This window comes from Athene cunicularia (assembly GCF_003259725.1).
Source record: "Athene cunicularia isolate RWA chromosome 8 unlocalized genomic scaffold, athCun1 chr8_part1, whole genome shotgun sequence".
Taxonomy (NCBI): Eukaryota; Metazoa; Chordata; class Aves; order Strigiformes; family Strigidae; genus Athene; species Athene cunicularia.
Genome location: NW_020799109.1, coordinates 12,459,010 through 12,475,637, shown reverse-complemented (window position 1 = coordinate 12,475,637; position 16,628 = coordinate 12,459,010). Strand labels below are relative to the sequence as shown.

The 16,628-nt window shown below is 54.5% G+C and overlaps 1 protein-coding gene across 3 annotated transcripts in view; it reads left to right on the top strand.

The window, feature by feature from the left end:
- The window catches only part of SZT2 (SZT2, KICSTOR complex subunit), a 58,560-nt gene that overhangs the window by 29,992 nt on the left and 11,940 nt on the right, over positions 1-16,628 (top strand). For all 3 annotated transcript variants that reach the window (XM_026853839.1, XM_026853840.1, XM_026853841.1), the window contains 32 exons: positions 75-156; positions 297-578; positions 901-1,039; positions 1,258-1,374; positions 1,493-1,556; positions 1,935-2,120; positions 2,191-2,529; positions 2,664-2,853; positions 3,262-3,336; positions 3,549-3,687; positions 3,923-4,043; positions 4,265-4,394; positions 4,509-4,661; positions 4,775-4,877; positions 5,260-5,377; positions 5,581-5,692; positions 6,147-6,265; positions 6,621-6,785; positions 7,375-7,459; positions 8,031-8,081; positions 10,464-10,655; positions 10,777-10,974; positions 11,342-11,505; positions 11,691-11,857; positions 12,296-12,393; positions 13,274-13,406; positions 13,521-13,648; positions 13,931-14,061; positions 14,571-14,753; positions 15,181-15,451; positions 15,607-15,686; positions 16,035-16,160. In XM_026853839.1, coding sequence (XP_026709640.1) covers positions 75-156; positions 297-578; positions 901-1,039; positions 1,258-1,374; positions 1,493-1,556; positions 1,935-2,120; positions 2,191-2,529; positions 2,664-2,853; positions 3,262-3,336; positions 3,549-3,687; positions 3,923-4,043; positions 4,265-4,394; positions 4,509-4,661; positions 4,775-4,877; positions 5,260-5,377; positions 5,581-5,692; positions 6,147-6,265; positions 6,621-6,785; positions 7,375-7,459; positions 8,031-8,081; positions 10,464-10,655; positions 10,777-10,974; positions 11,342-11,505; positions 11,691-11,857; positions 12,296-12,393; positions 13,274-13,406; positions 13,521-13,648; positions 13,931-14,061; positions 14,571-14,753; positions 15,181-15,451; positions 15,607-15,686; positions 16,035-16,160 — 4,641 coding nt within the window. The remainder of the gene's footprint in view (positions 1-74; positions 157-296; positions 579-900; positions 1,040-1,257; positions 1,375-1,492; positions 1,557-1,934; positions 2,121-2,190; positions 2,530-2,663; positions 2,854-3,261; positions 3,337-3,548; positions 3,688-3,922; positions 4,044-4,264; positions 4,395-4,508; positions 4,662-4,774; positions 4,878-5,259; positions 5,378-5,580; positions 5,693-6,146; positions 6,266-6,620; positions 6,786-7,374; positions 7,460-8,030; positions 8,082-10,463; positions 10,656-10,776; positions 10,975-11,341; positions 11,506-11,690; positions 11,858-12,295; positions 12,394-13,273; positions 13,407-13,520; positions 13,649-13,930; positions 14,062-14,570; positions 14,754-15,180; positions 15,452-15,606; positions 15,687-16,034; positions 16,161-16,628) is intronic.

The window sequence follows — 16,628 nt, the reverse complement described above, 5'->3', positions numbered from 1 at the left end:
CTGGGGGACCCATCAACAACCTGTTTCACTGCCTGCCATTGTTCTAGTATCTGCCCTTCCTCTCTCCATCTCAGGAAGAGGCATCTCGGGATCAAGCAGACAGGAAAGGCAGTGAGGACATGGAGGGGTCAGAGGCAGAACTGGCAGCTGAAGAAGGTAAAATTTGCTTGCTCTGTCCTGCAGAAGAAAATGTCTGTAGTCTCACTGTGGTGGTGCCTTTCAGAGAGGTTGGCTGTGTCTGGTGTGGTTTCTGAGGACATGGGCCTGGTTTGCTAACAGCAAACCTGTATCAACAGGAACTGTGTCTGGGTGCTGCATTGCCACAGAGAGCGACCCAGAGCTGGAGGTGGAGTACCGTGAGAAGCTGGAGCATGAGTTCCCAGACACAGATTCCCTCTCGGACTCCAACACGGTGAACCAGGATGATGACTCCTTCAGCGTGCTGGGAGGGGACTCACTCAATGAGCAGGAGTTCCTGGAGCAGGAGATGCCCCCACTCTTTGTGCACCTTACCTGCTCAGTGAAGCTGCGTAGCCAGCATAGCTCCATGCCCGTGCAGTCCCTGCCAACTTGTCTAGGTAAGAGTAAGCCTTGCTGTGGGATTAAAGGGCAGCAGGGCTTCTGTCAGGTCCCTGCTGGGTGAGCCGCCCCTGGAACAAACATACTGTGTCCTAAACAGCAGTTCCTGTGGACTGGGTCTCCTAGCATCAGACAAGGGCTTTTTCACCAGGTCTCCCACTTGCTGTGGGATTGGTCATGGAAGGTTGAAAGGATCATGGAGGATGGTGGTCTTCTTGAGCCTGTCCAAGTGTGTGGGACAGACACCTCTTGCAGTCTCTGTACTTGCTGTGTATGTGTGTAAGCAGAGCTTGATTCCCTTCATCTGTGATTTCTCGCCAGGGGAAGTTCTGGGCTGCCTGGAAAGCTGCCAGGGCTTGAACACCATTGACTTGGGGGACCTCTGTGTGACCCTGGACATTTTTGTGCTGACACTGCCCCTGGAGATAGAAGTTGTGAATGCAGACATTCTCCACAACAGGTAGGTGGAAAGAGGCCAGACAGTCTCAGCTCCTCTCCATGTGCTGAGACTTGAGATTCTCCTTCTCATAGAGCCTGCCACAGCCCTAAGATGGCTACAGTTTTTCCAGGGTAGGCTCACCTTCTCTAGAGGTCCCTTTTCTCTGCTCTGGAGCCTGTGTCTGTTTATCCTCTCTGGCTCAAAAGCTGTTGCTCAGCCTGCTCTCTCTCCTGTGACAGATGCACCTCGGAGAGCAGCGTGTCCTTCACACGCTCTCCAGGGCAGCCATCCTCTTTCCGCTCAGATGAGGATATCATGCACAACTTGGAACGGCTCCCATCCACAGGAGATGAGAGGTATGGCACTACAGGTGTAGCAAGCCCCTCATGGGTTCCTTTTGCTGCCTAGGATCTGTGCTGTGGTGGCTGCATGAATGAGCATCACTGACTGGTTGATTCTTCTCCTCTCTCCTAGGCACCCTGCGCTTTCCAACCTCCCTGGAGTGCACAGGCAGGCCATTGAAGCCACTATGAATGAGGTGAGCCAGCCTTGCCTACTTCGTGCTTCCAGCTGGAGTAATGTGGCCACAGCACACAGCTGCTGTTCCACACTTTCTAGCCTGCTCCAAGCTGCAACCTCAGTCAACTGAACTGGCTGTTGAGCCTTGCTGGTATTGCACAGACCATGGGCCTTGTGCCCCCCAGAAGTGTGGGATTACCCTGACAAAACTCTTACTGGGGTTGGGGTGGGACAAGGCAGACCTCTCTTCCAAAGATCTTTTCTTAGGTACATTCAGAAGGAGCTCAGGGATGTGGGCGATGAGAGGGGCTGCCCTCATCCTGTTGGGACTTGGATCAGAACTAGGGCATCCTTGCAAATGCAGGTCCCCTAAGTCTTGCTCTTTGTCTTTGCTCAGATTCGCTGGCTCTTGGATGATGAGATTGTGTCTGCGCTGCGCCACTCACAGGTCATCAGCACCTCTATCCTGCACCGAGTGGCCACCCACATCTACAACTCCAAGGGGCGGCCCAGCTGCCACAGTGAGGTGGTGCTACTCCAGTTTGTCTTTGGACCTGAGCACTCTCTGGAGAAGTTTAAGGAGGTAAAGAGAAAGCCCTGAGGCAGCATCATACACTTAGCTGTTGGGATGCTTATTCTTCCCTGTATTGCAGGAGTTCAGAAGAATGGCTCTGCCGGGCTACATGCTTAATGCAGAAGGCAGTGACTACCACTACATCTCCATCAGCCGCCTGCACTCCAGGCGAGCAGCTCCAAACTCTTCAGGGACACCTGGCTTGCAGCAGCCACCTGGAGGGGGCACCAGGACAGCCCTGGGCCAGGCAGGCCAGGAGGGGAGCAGTGAAGCAGAGACAGAGGGCTCTGAGCTACACCACGCAAGTTGTGTCCTCCCAGAAGAAGCCCGGGGTCTCTGGGGGTGGCCAGAGAGTGAGACACGTGTTGTGCCAGACACAGGAAACCCCGTAGGTGGGGGCAGCCACACTCAGGATGAGGTGAGACACAGAGGTAGACTTGGTGGGATGGTGTGGGACACTCTGGTAACAGAAGGTAGAAGGATGCAGGAGGATGATGGGACTCCTCGGTGCCTGTTTTTCTGGTCATTTTTGCAACCTTGGCTTGTGTGCAGGTCCCAGGAGAAGCAATGAGCCTTGAGCAAAGCAGAGCACCTGGCCACGACTCCCTGGAGGAGGCAGCTCCAGAGACAACCATACAGTCACTGCCATCCTCGTCCTCTGAAAAAGGCAACAGCGAGAAATCACCATTGGTGACACCATCTGCAGCAAGCCTGTCTGACTCTGTAACGCAGGGTAGGGAAGGTAGGAGCTGCGAATATGGGCAGGATGTACCTCAGCCTTGGGAACTTTTAAAGGAAGAGCCTAGTTCTGGTCATGGCATACAAAATATGACTGCTACTCCTGTTCCAGTCCCAAAGCATCAGAATTGGTACCCAGGACTGTTGGTTTCTTCCTTGCCAGGGTGCTGGTAATTCACTGCTTGACACTACCCAGGGTACTGGGCTGGGCTGTGCCTGCTGCACTGATATTCCTAATGACATGAAATTCCTGTTGATTCCAGTAATGGCTGCAAGAGCCCCGTTCCCCAGCACCACCTCCCCCTGGCCAGCACTGCCAGGTTGTCCTGTGGTGTGATGTTTCTCTAGTTAAGGCCATTCATACATCCCACATGCATGTGCTTTCATGATCAAACCCCTCTTCTCTTTGCAGGCTCCAGCAAGCAGCGTCCCAGCCGCGTGCAGAGCCTGGTGTCGAGCCAGGGCAGCATGGACTCTGACCACCTGGGTGAGTCTGCTGGGGCAGGGTGACCCACAGCCTGCAGCCAGATGCTAGCAGGGACATAGTGGTGCAGGGGTGTGGGGGGACTGTGAGCCTGGGCTGGGGTGACACCTAAGCCCTGAGAGGGCTCGTGAGTGACTCTGATCTCCCAGAGCTGGCTGTGCCCAGGGAGGAGGCTGGTTTGCCAGCCCTGGGACTGAAGTGAGGGTACATTGCAGGTTATGATGGGGGAAGCAGTGACTCCGAGTACGAGGAGGCGCTAATGAGTGACCAGGAACCCAGGTGTCCCCTCATGCCGGACTTCTGGCTCATCATAAAAATCCAGCAGGACCGAGTGGAGGTCTATTACCACACACGGTAAGGAGGGTCCCTTGTCTGGCCACTGCTTCTCTGTACCAGGATCTTATTGCCACTCACTCATCTCTGGACAGGGTCTCCCTTCTGCCAGGTGTGGGTGGGGAGCTGCAGGGCTAGACTGGTGCTTCATGAGGGGAAGGTGGCATCCTTCCCCACTGTGTTTCCTGCTTCCAGTGCACAGGGACAGGCACTATCCAGGTGCCCTGCTGACCCCTGTTTCCCCTTCCCTGTAAAGCAGCCTGAGTGTGGAGAAGGCAGCGTCAGCAGAGACAGAAGAGGAGCAGCCAGGGGAGTGCCAGAGTCTCAACCAGGTGGTGGTGAAGAAGATCAGTGAAATCTGCAGGGTTGTCAACCAGGTAACAAATCTGCAGAGGGCAGGGACAGAGCTGCCAGTCATGAGATGGCTTAGATGAGAAGGGACCTCTGGAGGTTGTCTGATCTAGGCCCAGCTCAGAGGAGGGCCTGGGAAGCTGGTTCAGCAAAGGAAAAGGGACTCAGTCTGGCCCTAAGCCCTTCTCCTTGCTGTCTTCTTTGGGCTGTGCAAGCAACAGAACCAATCTTTTCTCATCCTTTGCAGCGCTTGCTGCTGCAGGACCTGCACGACAGCCACATATGCAACTCATTACTGGTGGCAGAAAGCGAGGAGGACATCTGGAAGAGTGAGACGCCCTATACTTCATACAGGCAGCGCGTCATGCCCACAGACGGTATGACCACTCCCTCGGCCATGCATCAGCAGCAGTGCTATTGCCTGCCCATGAGTGACTAAAAATGCAGTGAGTTCCATGCTACAGCCCCAGCTATGTCCTATGTTCTTGTAGATTACTCTGTGGAGGAGAGCTACCAGCCCCGGGACTACCTGGCTGCCACCATGCAGTTCATGCCAGGGCACTTTGCTTGTGATGTTGTGTGGAGCACACTCATCCACGTGCATTCACGCCTCAAGATGGGCCCCAACATGGGGGTCTCGCGAGGTGTGTACAGCCCAGGTTTCCTCTCGTTTTGCTTGTCAAGAGTCTGGCCTCTGGCTGGATTGTCACTCCATAGAAGGGTATGTGCGATAGCTAACATCCCACGTTGCCCACAGCTATCCAGGCACTTCGCTCTGTGCTCAACGCCTTCTCTGTGGTGAACAGGAAGAATATGTTTGTCTACCAGGAACGTGCCACTAAATCTGTTTTCTACCTCCGGTAAGAAGCCAGTATGACTTGTTGGCCTGACCCTGCCCTGCCACATGCATTACACAGACTGAGAGCTCCTTGGGAAAGAAAGTGTCTGCCCAGCCTCAGGGACCCTGCTGTGATCCAAGCAGCAAATGTCTGATTTCCAGTGAGTCAGAGTTGCATCAAACCAAGCCCCTCCTGCTCTCCCTGTGCTAAGCCTTTACATGGGAGGGAAAAGGATGAGTTTTTTGAGGGAGACAGAGAGCAATTGTTCCACAAGCTCCATATCGTAAGGACTGATTCCCCAGAAAGTGTACAGGGGAGAGCAAGGAAGATGTGGGTCTTCTGTGGAGGTATGATGCTGTCATGCTTGGGAATGAAGGCTGACACATCTTTCTCCTGCATTCAGACTGACTGAAACCACCTACAGTGGGAAGGTTTGGGAAGCAGAGAGCATCCTTAGTCCAGCATCTCGCTCGCTGGCGCTGACACGCAGCCAGGAGCCCCTTTACACTGAGGATGTAATGGTGAGTCTGCTGTTCTCTGGGAGTGGAGGGAAGTCAATAGTTCCAGCAACCTGGATTTTATGTAGGATAAAACTTACATTGTAGATGTGTGGAGTGGGGCAGCAGTGGGTGAATTCTGCCTGACCTTGCTGACAGCCCAGGGCAGTGATGAATCTAGAATTCATGTAGAAACTGCTTCTATGTGGCTGGTTTTGCTTCTCCAGGGTTCTCGTTCCTCTCTGGACTCAGCCTCATGCCGTAGTGTGGACTCTGCCCGCCCTGTGGGACAGGTAGACAGGCACATCCAGCTGATGGTCCATGGTGTTGCCCCAGCAGGTAAGTGTTAAAGCAGCTGGCAGCAGATGGACTGTGCTGATCTAAAGTGGAGGAATAGAGCTCTCTCCCTGCCATCTTTGCTTAAAGAGCAGAGAAAGGATCTCCCTCCTGAGCAAGCTGTTCTTCCTTAGCCCAGAGCTGCTGTTCATTCTGTCTGAATGGGAATGTGAGGAAGGGATCCATGGCCCACAATGAAACCTCCTGCAGACCAGGTGGCTTATGCCAGCTTTCCGTGTGCAGGAGTGCATTTGTCTTTGCCTGCTGTACCAGCAGTCTTTTGTGGTCATGAATGGGTAGAAAAAGAGACCTGAAGAAATTGGTAGTGAGGAAAGATCTGTTCCCTGGGAGAAGTGAGTGTGAGGGTGGTACATCCTGAACAGGCAGGGAGGGGTGACTGTGGTCATTCTTACTGGATGGGATGAAAAAGCTGCTTGTATCTCTGCTTACTTTTCAGGGCCAGAGATCACAGATGAGTTGGTGAAAGTGCTGCGCAGACGCCTGGATGAGGCCACCCTGGACATCATCACTGTGATGCTGGTGCGGAACTGCAAGCTGACCCCAGCAGATGTGGAGGTATCTCACTGGATATCTGCTCTGCTCATTCCAGTGCCCATAACACTTTCCTACTTGCTGCATCCCATTCCCTGCTCCAGTGCTTGCTCAGGCTAGCATTCACTGAGGTATGTACTGTGTGAGTGCCAGGGTAGGTGGGGGATCCCTTTTGCTGGAGTTTGCAGCATGGCAGGGCCTGCCTGTGAATACCCCTGGAATATCTGCCCCTGTCTGTCTTAAGGTGCTGTCTATGGGCCTAGGTTGTGACCATCACACTCTTGCTTTGCATAGCCAGCTGGCATAATTTGGATCAGTATAAGAGCCCCAGGGCATGCTGCTAGTCTCAGCTGTGTTTTAAAAGCCTTCTTTTCTGCAGTTTATCCAGCCCCCTGGGACGCCACCCACAGAGGTCCTGCAGTTCGCCCTGCCACCCTCTGCCCTGCCTTGGCTGCATGCAGTGGCCTACTATCTGCGCCAGAACCTGCTCATCTTCCTGCACACTCCAAAGTACACGGACAGCAACGTGGAACACCACTTCAAGGTGAGGAGAGCTGTGAGTTGGGACAGCAGTCTGCCCAGCTTCTACCTGCTGCTGGGGGCATTTGTTGGGGCAGCTCAGTCACCGTGTTCCCAGCTCTGCTGTGTAGTGTTAGGGAGGAACTGACACAGAACACTGAAGCCTGGAGGAGTTTTGCAGGACTGAGCGCCTCCTGGTTGACCTGCACAGGCCTTGCTTTTCACAGTGGTCACGTGCTGTGCAGAAAGCAGCAACCACAAAGCTCATGCCTACAGTCATCTCTCAGGAGCACAGGAGAAGACCACTTGTATGGATCTCTCAGATCTAAGGACTGAAACATCATGATGAATAAAAGATTGGAAGCAGCTACCCACCACCTCAGCATGACCATAGCAAGGATAGAGGGTGAGGCCAGATGCGTAGTGCCATATAATTCTATAGAACTTCCAGGGGTTCCTTCAGCCCAACAGTGGTGAAGGCTGTGCTGGCAAGTGTTTTAAGTAGGCCTGGGTTATTTGGTTACAGGTCTGGGGATGACCTTTCACACACGTGGGCCTCTGCTGATGGTTAAGACAAGTTCTCTAATCTGTCTTTTTTTTGTTGCTCTCATTAGCACTACTTCAACCACAGTGGGAGCATACCTGACCAGGATCTCTATCTGTACAACAAGCCAGGTGGCCAAGGCACTGGTGGAAAAGGTATCCTGCTCAGCTCTTTTCTGAAACAGGGTGTGAGGCTGTGTGTTGGGGAGCTGCTTCCCATGTTGTAGAGCTCTGAGTGACTGAGGAGGGCCAGTGCTGGGGGAGTATGTTTCTCCAATGGCTGGGGAGTGGGTGGGGTGTGTGCCTGGGGAACTGTACACCCTTGCATGTGTGGTGGAGCAAGCTAAGGCCTCCCACAGAGCAACTTGCTAAGCCTGGCCTGTTGCTGTAGAAAGCAGCTCGAGGTTGCAGTAGCTGTGGAACAAGACTTGGAGAGACCTCAGTAAGTGTGGGGCACAGCAGCTCAGTGGGGCTGGAGGTGGGAGCAGGGAGAGTTGTTGCAGAAGCCTTGCTGTGGAGGAGTAACTGGATGCTGTGTGTAACTGAGCATGGGCTGTGGGGGCAGTGTCCTTGCTCTTTTCTCTGGACTGCTGGAGGAGGGATTGGATAGGGCCCATCTTGTAGCAGGCTGCCATGTCATGTTTTGTCCAGGCCATGTGGTCTGTCACCTGGCCATTGTGTGTCTTGTGCCCCTTGTGCACCGTCTGAATGTTCTTCTGTTATGTAGGTACCATGTCGGACCTTGTGCAGCACCTCTTTCCACTCTCCCACTTCCAAGGTAGCACCTGTGGCTCCAAGTTACTACTCTGGTTCCCTTTCCCATGCAGCTCCCTGGTCCCTCTGGTCCCTGCTGTTCCTGTTTTCCTTGTGTTGTGGCTTCAGCTCCAACTCCTCTGTGTGTTTGTGTGTGTGTGTCCATTTAGCTGAGCCTCCTCTTTCTTGCTGGCTGGATAAATGAGCAAACAGAACCTGCTGCCCTGAGATGGCAGCTCTGCAGTCCCCGGCTGCTGAGGGTCCATGTGCTGCCCTGTTAGCTTGCAAGCAGAGAACTCCAAAATCCTGCACCCTTTTTACTGGCAGGTCCAAACAGGCATCTCCTCCCTGAGGAAGACAGGAGTTATGATGTTTCAGCTGAGGTTTCATGTTCCAGAGTGTAGCATCATCACTCTCCCAGTGGCTCTGTCCTGGGGGTGGGGGGTTTTTTGCATACCAAGGGCCTAGAGTAGCTGAGCACCACTAGATATGTATTCAGTGAGCCTGGGTCAGAGGGGCCTCAGAGTTCCTCACAGATGGGAGATAACAGCTCCCTAGCACCCCACCTCTCTGTGGAGTGCGATGGGTGACTATGTAGCCAAACTTCAGTGCACCAGGCAATAAGGTGCTAACTTACCTCTTCCCATAGTCCCAGAGCTCAAGTCTTGAGTTTCTTGCCTGTTTCTTACCTGTGATTTAGTGGTTGCATTTCAGCTTCTCTGTGCTCCTATAACAAGACTGGAAGCCTTGTGCCCTGCAGTGGGGAGTTGGGTCTTTCTGCTGGTGGGACAGGGGCAGTCATCATCTCTTCCTCGAGAGACAGCTGGCTGCAGGGTGCTGAGTGCTTGGCACTTGCTTGGCAAATCGTCTCTGTGGCAGGGAGCACCTGCAAACAAGGAGTCTGCTCCTGTGGCTGCTCACCTGGCCTGCTTGAAAGCACTACCATGGGTGCTCCCTCTCTGGAGCACGTGTCCCAGCACGTGGAGGATGTGGGACATTGTGCTTGGTTGTTCTCATGTCCTCACTTCAGATACACTGAAGCACAGGAACAGGAATGTATGTGATAGGGAAACATGCCAGAGATGGGGAGGCTGAAGGGCCTCAGTGTGGTAATTTATCCAGGAGGGGAAGAGGGGAGTTGACTACATCTTGGTTTACAAGTACCACAGGAACATCCACTGTCATTTTGGAGGGCCTGGGGCTGATCATCAAGTTAGATAGATGACTTTTGTACCCTTGACTGTTTAAAGGAAAGTGTGCTTGGTAGAGCTCATTCACTGTCATGTGAGGCAGATTTGCTGCTCTCAATACCTCTGTATAGACACCTACATCCTGGAGAGCTGCCCTGATGCAGCGAGAGGCTATGTGAGGTGGGAGAGCCCCTGTGTGAGGCTCCCTGCCCTGCTTTGAAGGGCAATGAGGCTGGGTAAAGCCCTGGACCTCTCTGCCTTTGATATCTAGGAAATTATGACCTTCTCTGCTGCTGGCTGGATAAAGGGCTTTTCTGTGCCTGTATAGGGGAGAGACATGCTGGAGGCTGTTGCAGAGCACCTCTAAGACAAGGCAGCTCCTGTACTTTTCTTCGAGCAGACAAGTGTCTGCTTTCCACTCTGGTTCTGTATCAGGACTTCTGCTTCTGCGTGGCCCAGGGAATGCAGCATATGGGCTGTGAAGCAAGAACCGTGCTGCTGCTCTGCATTTCTGAACTGTTCTGGTGTGTGTATGTGTGTGTGTGTAAGGCTCAGCATAGAGAGGCTACAGGCAGGGCCTGAATTTTACTCTGCAGCAACTCTGGGCGAATACTAGGTGTCAGCCTGCTTTGTCGCTGGTCCTGCCGGTTGGAGTGTGTGGGGAAGGCACCTGATCTTGTAAGGGTGTACAGTGAGGAGGGGGCTGTAAGTGTAATCTGCAACAAGATGTCATGCATACAGATTTCTCTGCAGGGACTCAAGGTCCTTCATAGCCTGGAGAGGGCTGCTGGAGAGTACCTGGGCTCTGTACTCTGTCCCTTAAGAGGATAAGGATGGTGAGCCCTATCCTGGGTCTCTGTGTAAAGGCCCTCCTGGGGCAAGTGGAGATTCTTTCCCCTTGCATATGGGACTGGACAACCCTAGAAGCTCCTGCAGGGCAGGGTGAAAGCTGCTGTGACTGCAGGAGAGAGATTCTCAGAGTGATGGGGATACCCTGTGCCAAACACCATGCTTCTTACCCTGGCTTCCCACAGGCACAGCTAGCCTCTGCTCCCCTGGCTGCATCCCCTCCTGTGGGCCCTGCCTGCCACATGGCACTGCACAATCCAAGTGGTGACATGACGGTCCCAGGCGTGGGGTGTCAGGCTATAGGAAGGGCTAGTCAGGGTGTACTCAGTGCTGGGCTGATGGAGGCTGTCTCCGACTCTCCCTGTCAGGAATCGCATGCATTGCACTGACGTTTGTGGATGAGCATGGCAACCCCACCTCACTGCCCCATGGGGAGAGGCCTGACCCTCTGAAGCTGCCTTCCTCCTCGCCCATCGTGGGCCTGCTTCAGGACACCGACTTTGAAAGCCTCACTGCAGTCAGCAGGCACCAGCCAGAGGCTGGCACCCCGCAGCATTCAGGTATGGAGTGAAACAGGCCCCAAGCTGCCCATTCCTTGCTGCCTCCACATCCCCTGGGGCACCGAGGAGGGCTGGCGAAGGTGGGGCTGCAGAGCCATGCAGGACTGCCCTTTCCTCACAGAGCCCCATGTGCTGGTGCGCCTGGATATATGGGAGAAGGGCAACATCAGCCTGCTGCAGCTGTCAGAGAAGCTGCGCGGGGCCCTGCGCCACGCTCTCTGTGATGCCGTCATGGAGTTCCTCGTGCTGCCAGCCCCGCTCTGCGTGGAAGCTGCCTGTCCCCTGGGTGCTGCAGACCTGGAGGAGCTGAGCTCTGCAGGTGAGAGCCTGGCCAGGATGTCTACCCTGAGCCCCCAGCCAGCCTCTCTCCTCCCGCATGGCCTGCGAGAGGTTGCCTGTGCTGGGGGCACTCAGAATGGGGGCACTGGGAGGGAGGAAGCTGCTCTCCCCTCTGCAAGCTGTGCTATGTGATGTCTCGGGGAAGAAGCATCATAGAAATTAGGGTTGGAAAAGATATTTAAAGGTCTGTCTGCTCCCCAAGACTCAATCCACTTCTGCTGGATGTTACTGAGGGCTCTCTCCCTTCTCTCCAGCCAGGCTCTGGCCAGCCACAGTGGGGTACACAGGGACACCAGTGGTGTCACAGTGATAGGCTCTGGGGAACCTGATTTGTTCTGTTTCCACAGGAGGCCTAAGGAGGACCATGTCGGAGACCAAGGGCCTGGCCACTGGTGGGGCTGGCAGGAGCTGTCCTCCACCCTTGCACTTCACTTCTGCCCCTTCGTCCAGCTCTGGAGAGCCAGTGACACCCACAAGCAAACTGGGACGCCGCAGCTTCTGGGACATGCTGGTAATGTTGCTGAGGGACCAGTGAGGAGCAGGGCCTGTGTGTCCTCATGGTGTGTCAGGCCAGGAGGAGTGGAGAAGAGGGATCTGGCTGGGGTTGGGAGGCCAGGCTGGGAGCAGGGACTTTGAGATCAGGGCGTTGGCTAGGCCATGCTTGTGCACAGCGTTAACTTACCCCCTTCTCCTTAGAGCAAGGCAGAGTCCTCAGAGTTGGGCAGCCCCAAGACTACGGATGACATTGTGCTGGAGAGGCCGGAAGAGGCTCGCACAAGGCGGCGGCACAAGACTGAGAGTGTCAAGCAGCACCAGAGCCAGGATCGGGCCACAGCCACAGCTGAACTGGAACAGGCACAGAGGCAAGCACAGCCTGTGGGCCAGGCAGCCAGGGTGTTGTTTCCATCCATCTGCTGTACATTGCTTTGCAGCCTGACATCCTGCTGGCTCCATATGTGTCCCTCTGGACCACATCCCCTTTCCGTGTAGTTTCTCCCTTACACAGCTAGTTAGGGGAGCTGCCTTCTATGCACAAAGTCTCGATCCTCATTGCTGGCATGCTGCTGGGAGCACTGCTGGTTCTCCCTGCCAGAGATCTCTTCCCTGCATTGTGGGTCTCTCTACAACACCTGACACCCCTATGACTACTGACCCAGAGGGACCAAGCTTAAGGGCTATAACAACCCAAAAAGGAGGCTCCCTGGGCTCTGCTCTGGAGCTGGGAGGGGACCATTGCACTTTTGTGCCTTTGTTGCTGTTGATTGCTCTGGTATAACTGTGCTTGCCTTCCCTCTTCCCAGGCGCCGAGCCTGCCAGTTGGAAGAAGGGGATGTAGGTACCGTGCACCCACTCTTCAGTCAAACCTGTCAGCAGTGGATGGCATTCATGAACCACCTGGGTATGTGTCTTAGGCGCCACCTCTTCCAGATGGCCTAGGATTGGGCCTACCCAGAGCTCCAAGGATAAGTCCTCATGGCACTAAGCCATCTGTCTTCATCCCTTGCTGATCTCTGCCGAATTTTGAACCCAGCTCTCCCCAGACTGCCCAGGAGTCCCATTGGCCTCAGGGCCAGCATCAGCATTACAAAGCTGTGGCAGGAGTCCTGGCATGCGTCTGTGTATCTGAACAAACCTGCTAATGCCTGTGATTATGCCTGATGTGCTCTGAGTCCAGGATTTGCTGAAGTTGGCTGCAGCTGCTTTGGAGAGACCTGGACTCCAACAGCAGCTGCGGTAGTGATTTAGCTCCCAGGTGTAGCAGGGAGGGAGGATCTGAGCCTCTGCAACATGCTCTGGGGCTGTCAAGCTGCATGGGAGACCCCAGCTCTTGCAGGGAGGGAGAGGAGAAGGAATGCCCTTCATGTGATGGGATTTGGATCTGTGTGGCTGCCCTGTTACTGCTTTCTGGATACTGCTCACTGCAGTGTCCTGCTGGCAAGGTAGAGCTGTCGTCCTCCTCTGGTGAGGAGTAAGCCAGGGAACAAACAATAAGTGGAGGAATAACATGCTGTGCTCAGGGCATGCAGGGAGTTTGGTCTAGGTTCCAGTTCAGGCCAGAGCCTGACCAAGGGTTATTTCAGCCTTTGTCTTCTCCTCCTGCATTTAAGGTCCTTGTTCTCCAGGTCAGTCTGCTTCAGTCCCTGGCAAGGCAAGAACTTGGACTGCTCTGGGCAGCAGCCCTGCACTGGGGCTTTCTTAGCCCTCTCTGCTGCTCAGGTGGGCAGGGCTTGGCTCTGGGGCAGCCTGGCACCTTGCTCTACAGTACTTCTTCTGTGCAGGGTGCCCATCGGTGCAGCAGTGCTCACTGGAGATTGTGTCCCGTTTCCTTCTGTCTTCCATCCTGGTGGAAGTGGTGAGCCTGGTCACTGCCCTGGCAAGTGACACCACTGTCAAGGTGTTTGAGCAGATCTGGTGAGTTACGTGGTTCACAGGGGGCTGTTTGGCACCAGCAAGTGCCAGTCAGCTGTGCCAGCTTCTGCTGCCGTGGCTGTACTTGTCAGCCACCTCTGGTGCTCTTCTTTGCAGCTACCATCGGGGTGCTGCCTTCCTGCCCTACAAGCCTGGCCAGAGTGCCAGCCCTCGCCCTGCCGCCGTCAGACACTTCATCCTGCTGGGACGCAACTTCCAGCAGTGGCGTTGCAGCACAGAGCAGGGTGAGTGCCCGGCCAGGGTCCATGGGACTGTGTGCTGGGGGATTTTGGGGTGGGACATGTATAAACAGGGTTCCCCTCCTTGCTGGGACAGACTGCCCAGAGGTGGGTAGTGGATTGTTTTCAGCTCCTGGGATCTTATTCCCAAATTTGCTTGTAACTGCTTATTTCAAGATGAGCTGAGCACTACTGCGGTACAACATCCTGTCATGCCACCTTAACAGCATGTGGGATGTAAGAGTGGGATGAACTGGTACTGAGGGTCATAACTCTGGCTTCTTCCAGCTCACAAAGGGCTCCAGCGCTTTGAGGCCATGGAATTCAGCTCAGCAGAGAGAGGCTCTGATTCCAGCCTTGTTGGACGAGAGCTGGCACCCCGGCAAAGGTTCCTCTTCATGGAGATCATCGACAAAAAGGTAGCAATGGTGCCTGTGTGGTGGTGTTTCCTGAAAGCCAGGCTGTTCCTGACTGGCCCAAGGCTAGGAAGAAGAGGATGAGTGTCTCTGCAGGCAACCAGCCTTCCCAAAACAGGAGCCCTCCAAAGCAGCAGTGCAGGTGCAGGATGTCTGCTTGTGCCACAAGCAGAGCTGGGTGTTCCCTGCAGCACTATGGGAAGTGCTGGGGTGGGCAGCAGCCCTTGATGTCTCTGACTTCAGGTGCCCCACTGTGGACTATAATTGCCCTTTCCCTCCTCACAGCAAGGCCCACATAGGGCTGGGCACTTGTGCTGCCAGTGCAAGTACCAGCACCACTGCTGTGGCTGTTAACAGGAGGCTGTGAATGAGCTGATGCCACTCTCTGTCCCAGCCTTGTCATCTGAAACTGGCTGCAGCAGATACCACCCAGAGCACCTGGGGCAGCTTGTGTCACCATGAGGCCCTCTCTGAGCAGGTCATTCAGTCTTCCTCCCCTCCTCTCTCTCCAGCTGACACTCTACACCTACAATTGGTCCCCAGACCTGGGGGCCAACCTGAACTGCTCACTGACTCGCCTGCTGCAGTGGCAGAATGCCCGGTCCCACATTGTGCACTGCCTGCTCAGCCAGAAGCTGGGACTCTTCCACCACCACTGCTTCATGGACACACCATGGCATGAGGACAGCAAGCAGGTAGGGCACACTGCCAGTCAGGGCAGTTCTCTCCTCTTCAGGAGGGTCCTTAGCAGCTCAGCGGGCTGAGGAGGGTTGTAGACACCTCTGAGCTTCTGTATGCTCGTTGGCAAAGCATCCCCAGGTGCTCACGTGTCTGACTATGGCCATGGCCAGCCACGCTGTTGCTGTCCACTCTTAGATACAGTTAGAAATGGAAAGGGAAGCAGGTTCTGCTGTTGGCAGCACTTACCTTTGACTAGATTATTTAGGGTGGAAGAGGCTGGGGAATGGGCTTTCTACTGGGCCACCTGTTGTCAGGACTAGTGATGCAGAAGGCCAACAGATATGTCTGCAGGTGACCAAAATTGGGTTTCCTCTGTTCTTGGGGGCGTTTGCTCTAAGGCTGGCAGTAAGGAGGCTTTCATGCCTGTATCTGCTTGCTTAGGAGCCAAATCCTTTCCTGAACTCCACTTTGGAAGTGGATGCACTGATCCGGAGCTCTAGCCCTCCGCCTAGCAAGGAACAAGGCCGGCTGAGTAGCTCTGGCCGCAGCCTGCCATCTCTGCACTTCCATCCTGATGTGGTGCCCTTTGATGAAGCTCTGCGGGATGTTACCACTGTCAAGCGCATACCCCATGGGCCTGACTTGGGACCTTTTGACCCTGTGTCTCGGCATGGGGCCCAGTTCCTGGAAATCAAGACCCTGGAGAGGAAAGGTAAAGCAAGAGTTCTGGCACAGGGGACAGTTTTTGGCTCCTCCTGTCAGGGTGCCATGAGGGAGTGGGTTATGGCCTGTGTAGGGTGGGAGTGAAGGGGCGTGGCAGTACTTGGGGTAGTGGCTTGATACTCATGGCTGCTCTCTTTCCTCCAGAACTGGAGAAGCAGATGAAGATTGAAAATCTCTTTGTTACCTGGCAGCAGAGATCGGCGCAGTCCAACATGCCTATCAGTGTAAGTGCAGCCCAAGTGAGTGGGCAGCAGGCTGGGCCTTCTCACAGTGAACTGGTAGCATCAGCTTCCCTATGGCAAAGGGAGCACTGGAGCTCAGAGCAGGATGGGTGTCGGGGATGGTGTTTGGCAGTGGACCAGTGATCTCTGCTTGGACTTCGGGGGTTGCTGGGCTCTAGTACCACACTTGGGCATGGGGCCTTACTGCCCAACACTGGAAAGGCTGTAAAGCAGCAGCTTCCCTCTTGAGTTTGATTTCTGTGTGAGCAGCAGTGCAGTGTTGTGGACTGCTTGCTCCTAGGCTTGATGAGGGATGTGTGCTGTAACCATGTGCCTCTTAATGTTGTGTAGCTGGCAGACCTGGAGACCCTGAAGCAGTCCTCGCGCCTGGTTCACTACTGTGCTACCCCCTTGCTCTTCGATCCAGCTTTCCGGCAGCAGATCCAGACTGACCAGCAGGGCAAGGTAGAGGGGAAGGTGAGTATCAGCAAGTGCCAGTGGCATTGGGCTTTGTGCACTGGAGCAAAGAGTGGCTTTGCAATCTTTTCCTAAGACAGAGGTGCTCTGAGCTCACCCCTGCATTACAGAGTGAATTTTCACCCTGTAAGATGGAAACTCTGAAAATCTGTGGGTCCTCAAAGCCTTTCTTGGGCAGCCACATCATCCCTGGAGGAGACTGACTCCCTTTTTCTACCCAGGGAATTCAGGGCTGAGTCTAGTGAAGCCATCAGAGAGTGTTGTCTGGTACTGATCTGTTGGGGAAGCAGAACTTCCCTTTATGCATTCAGCAGCCAGACCTGGTGAACTTCCCTGGACCCAGCAAATAGCTGGAACAATTGAAAGCAAATCATTTGAATCCTGAGCAGGTTGCAGTCTGGCAGATTTTAACTGGTGCAGATCCTGTACTGGCTGTTCACAGTCTGTATGTGTGTCAGAAGGGAAGGA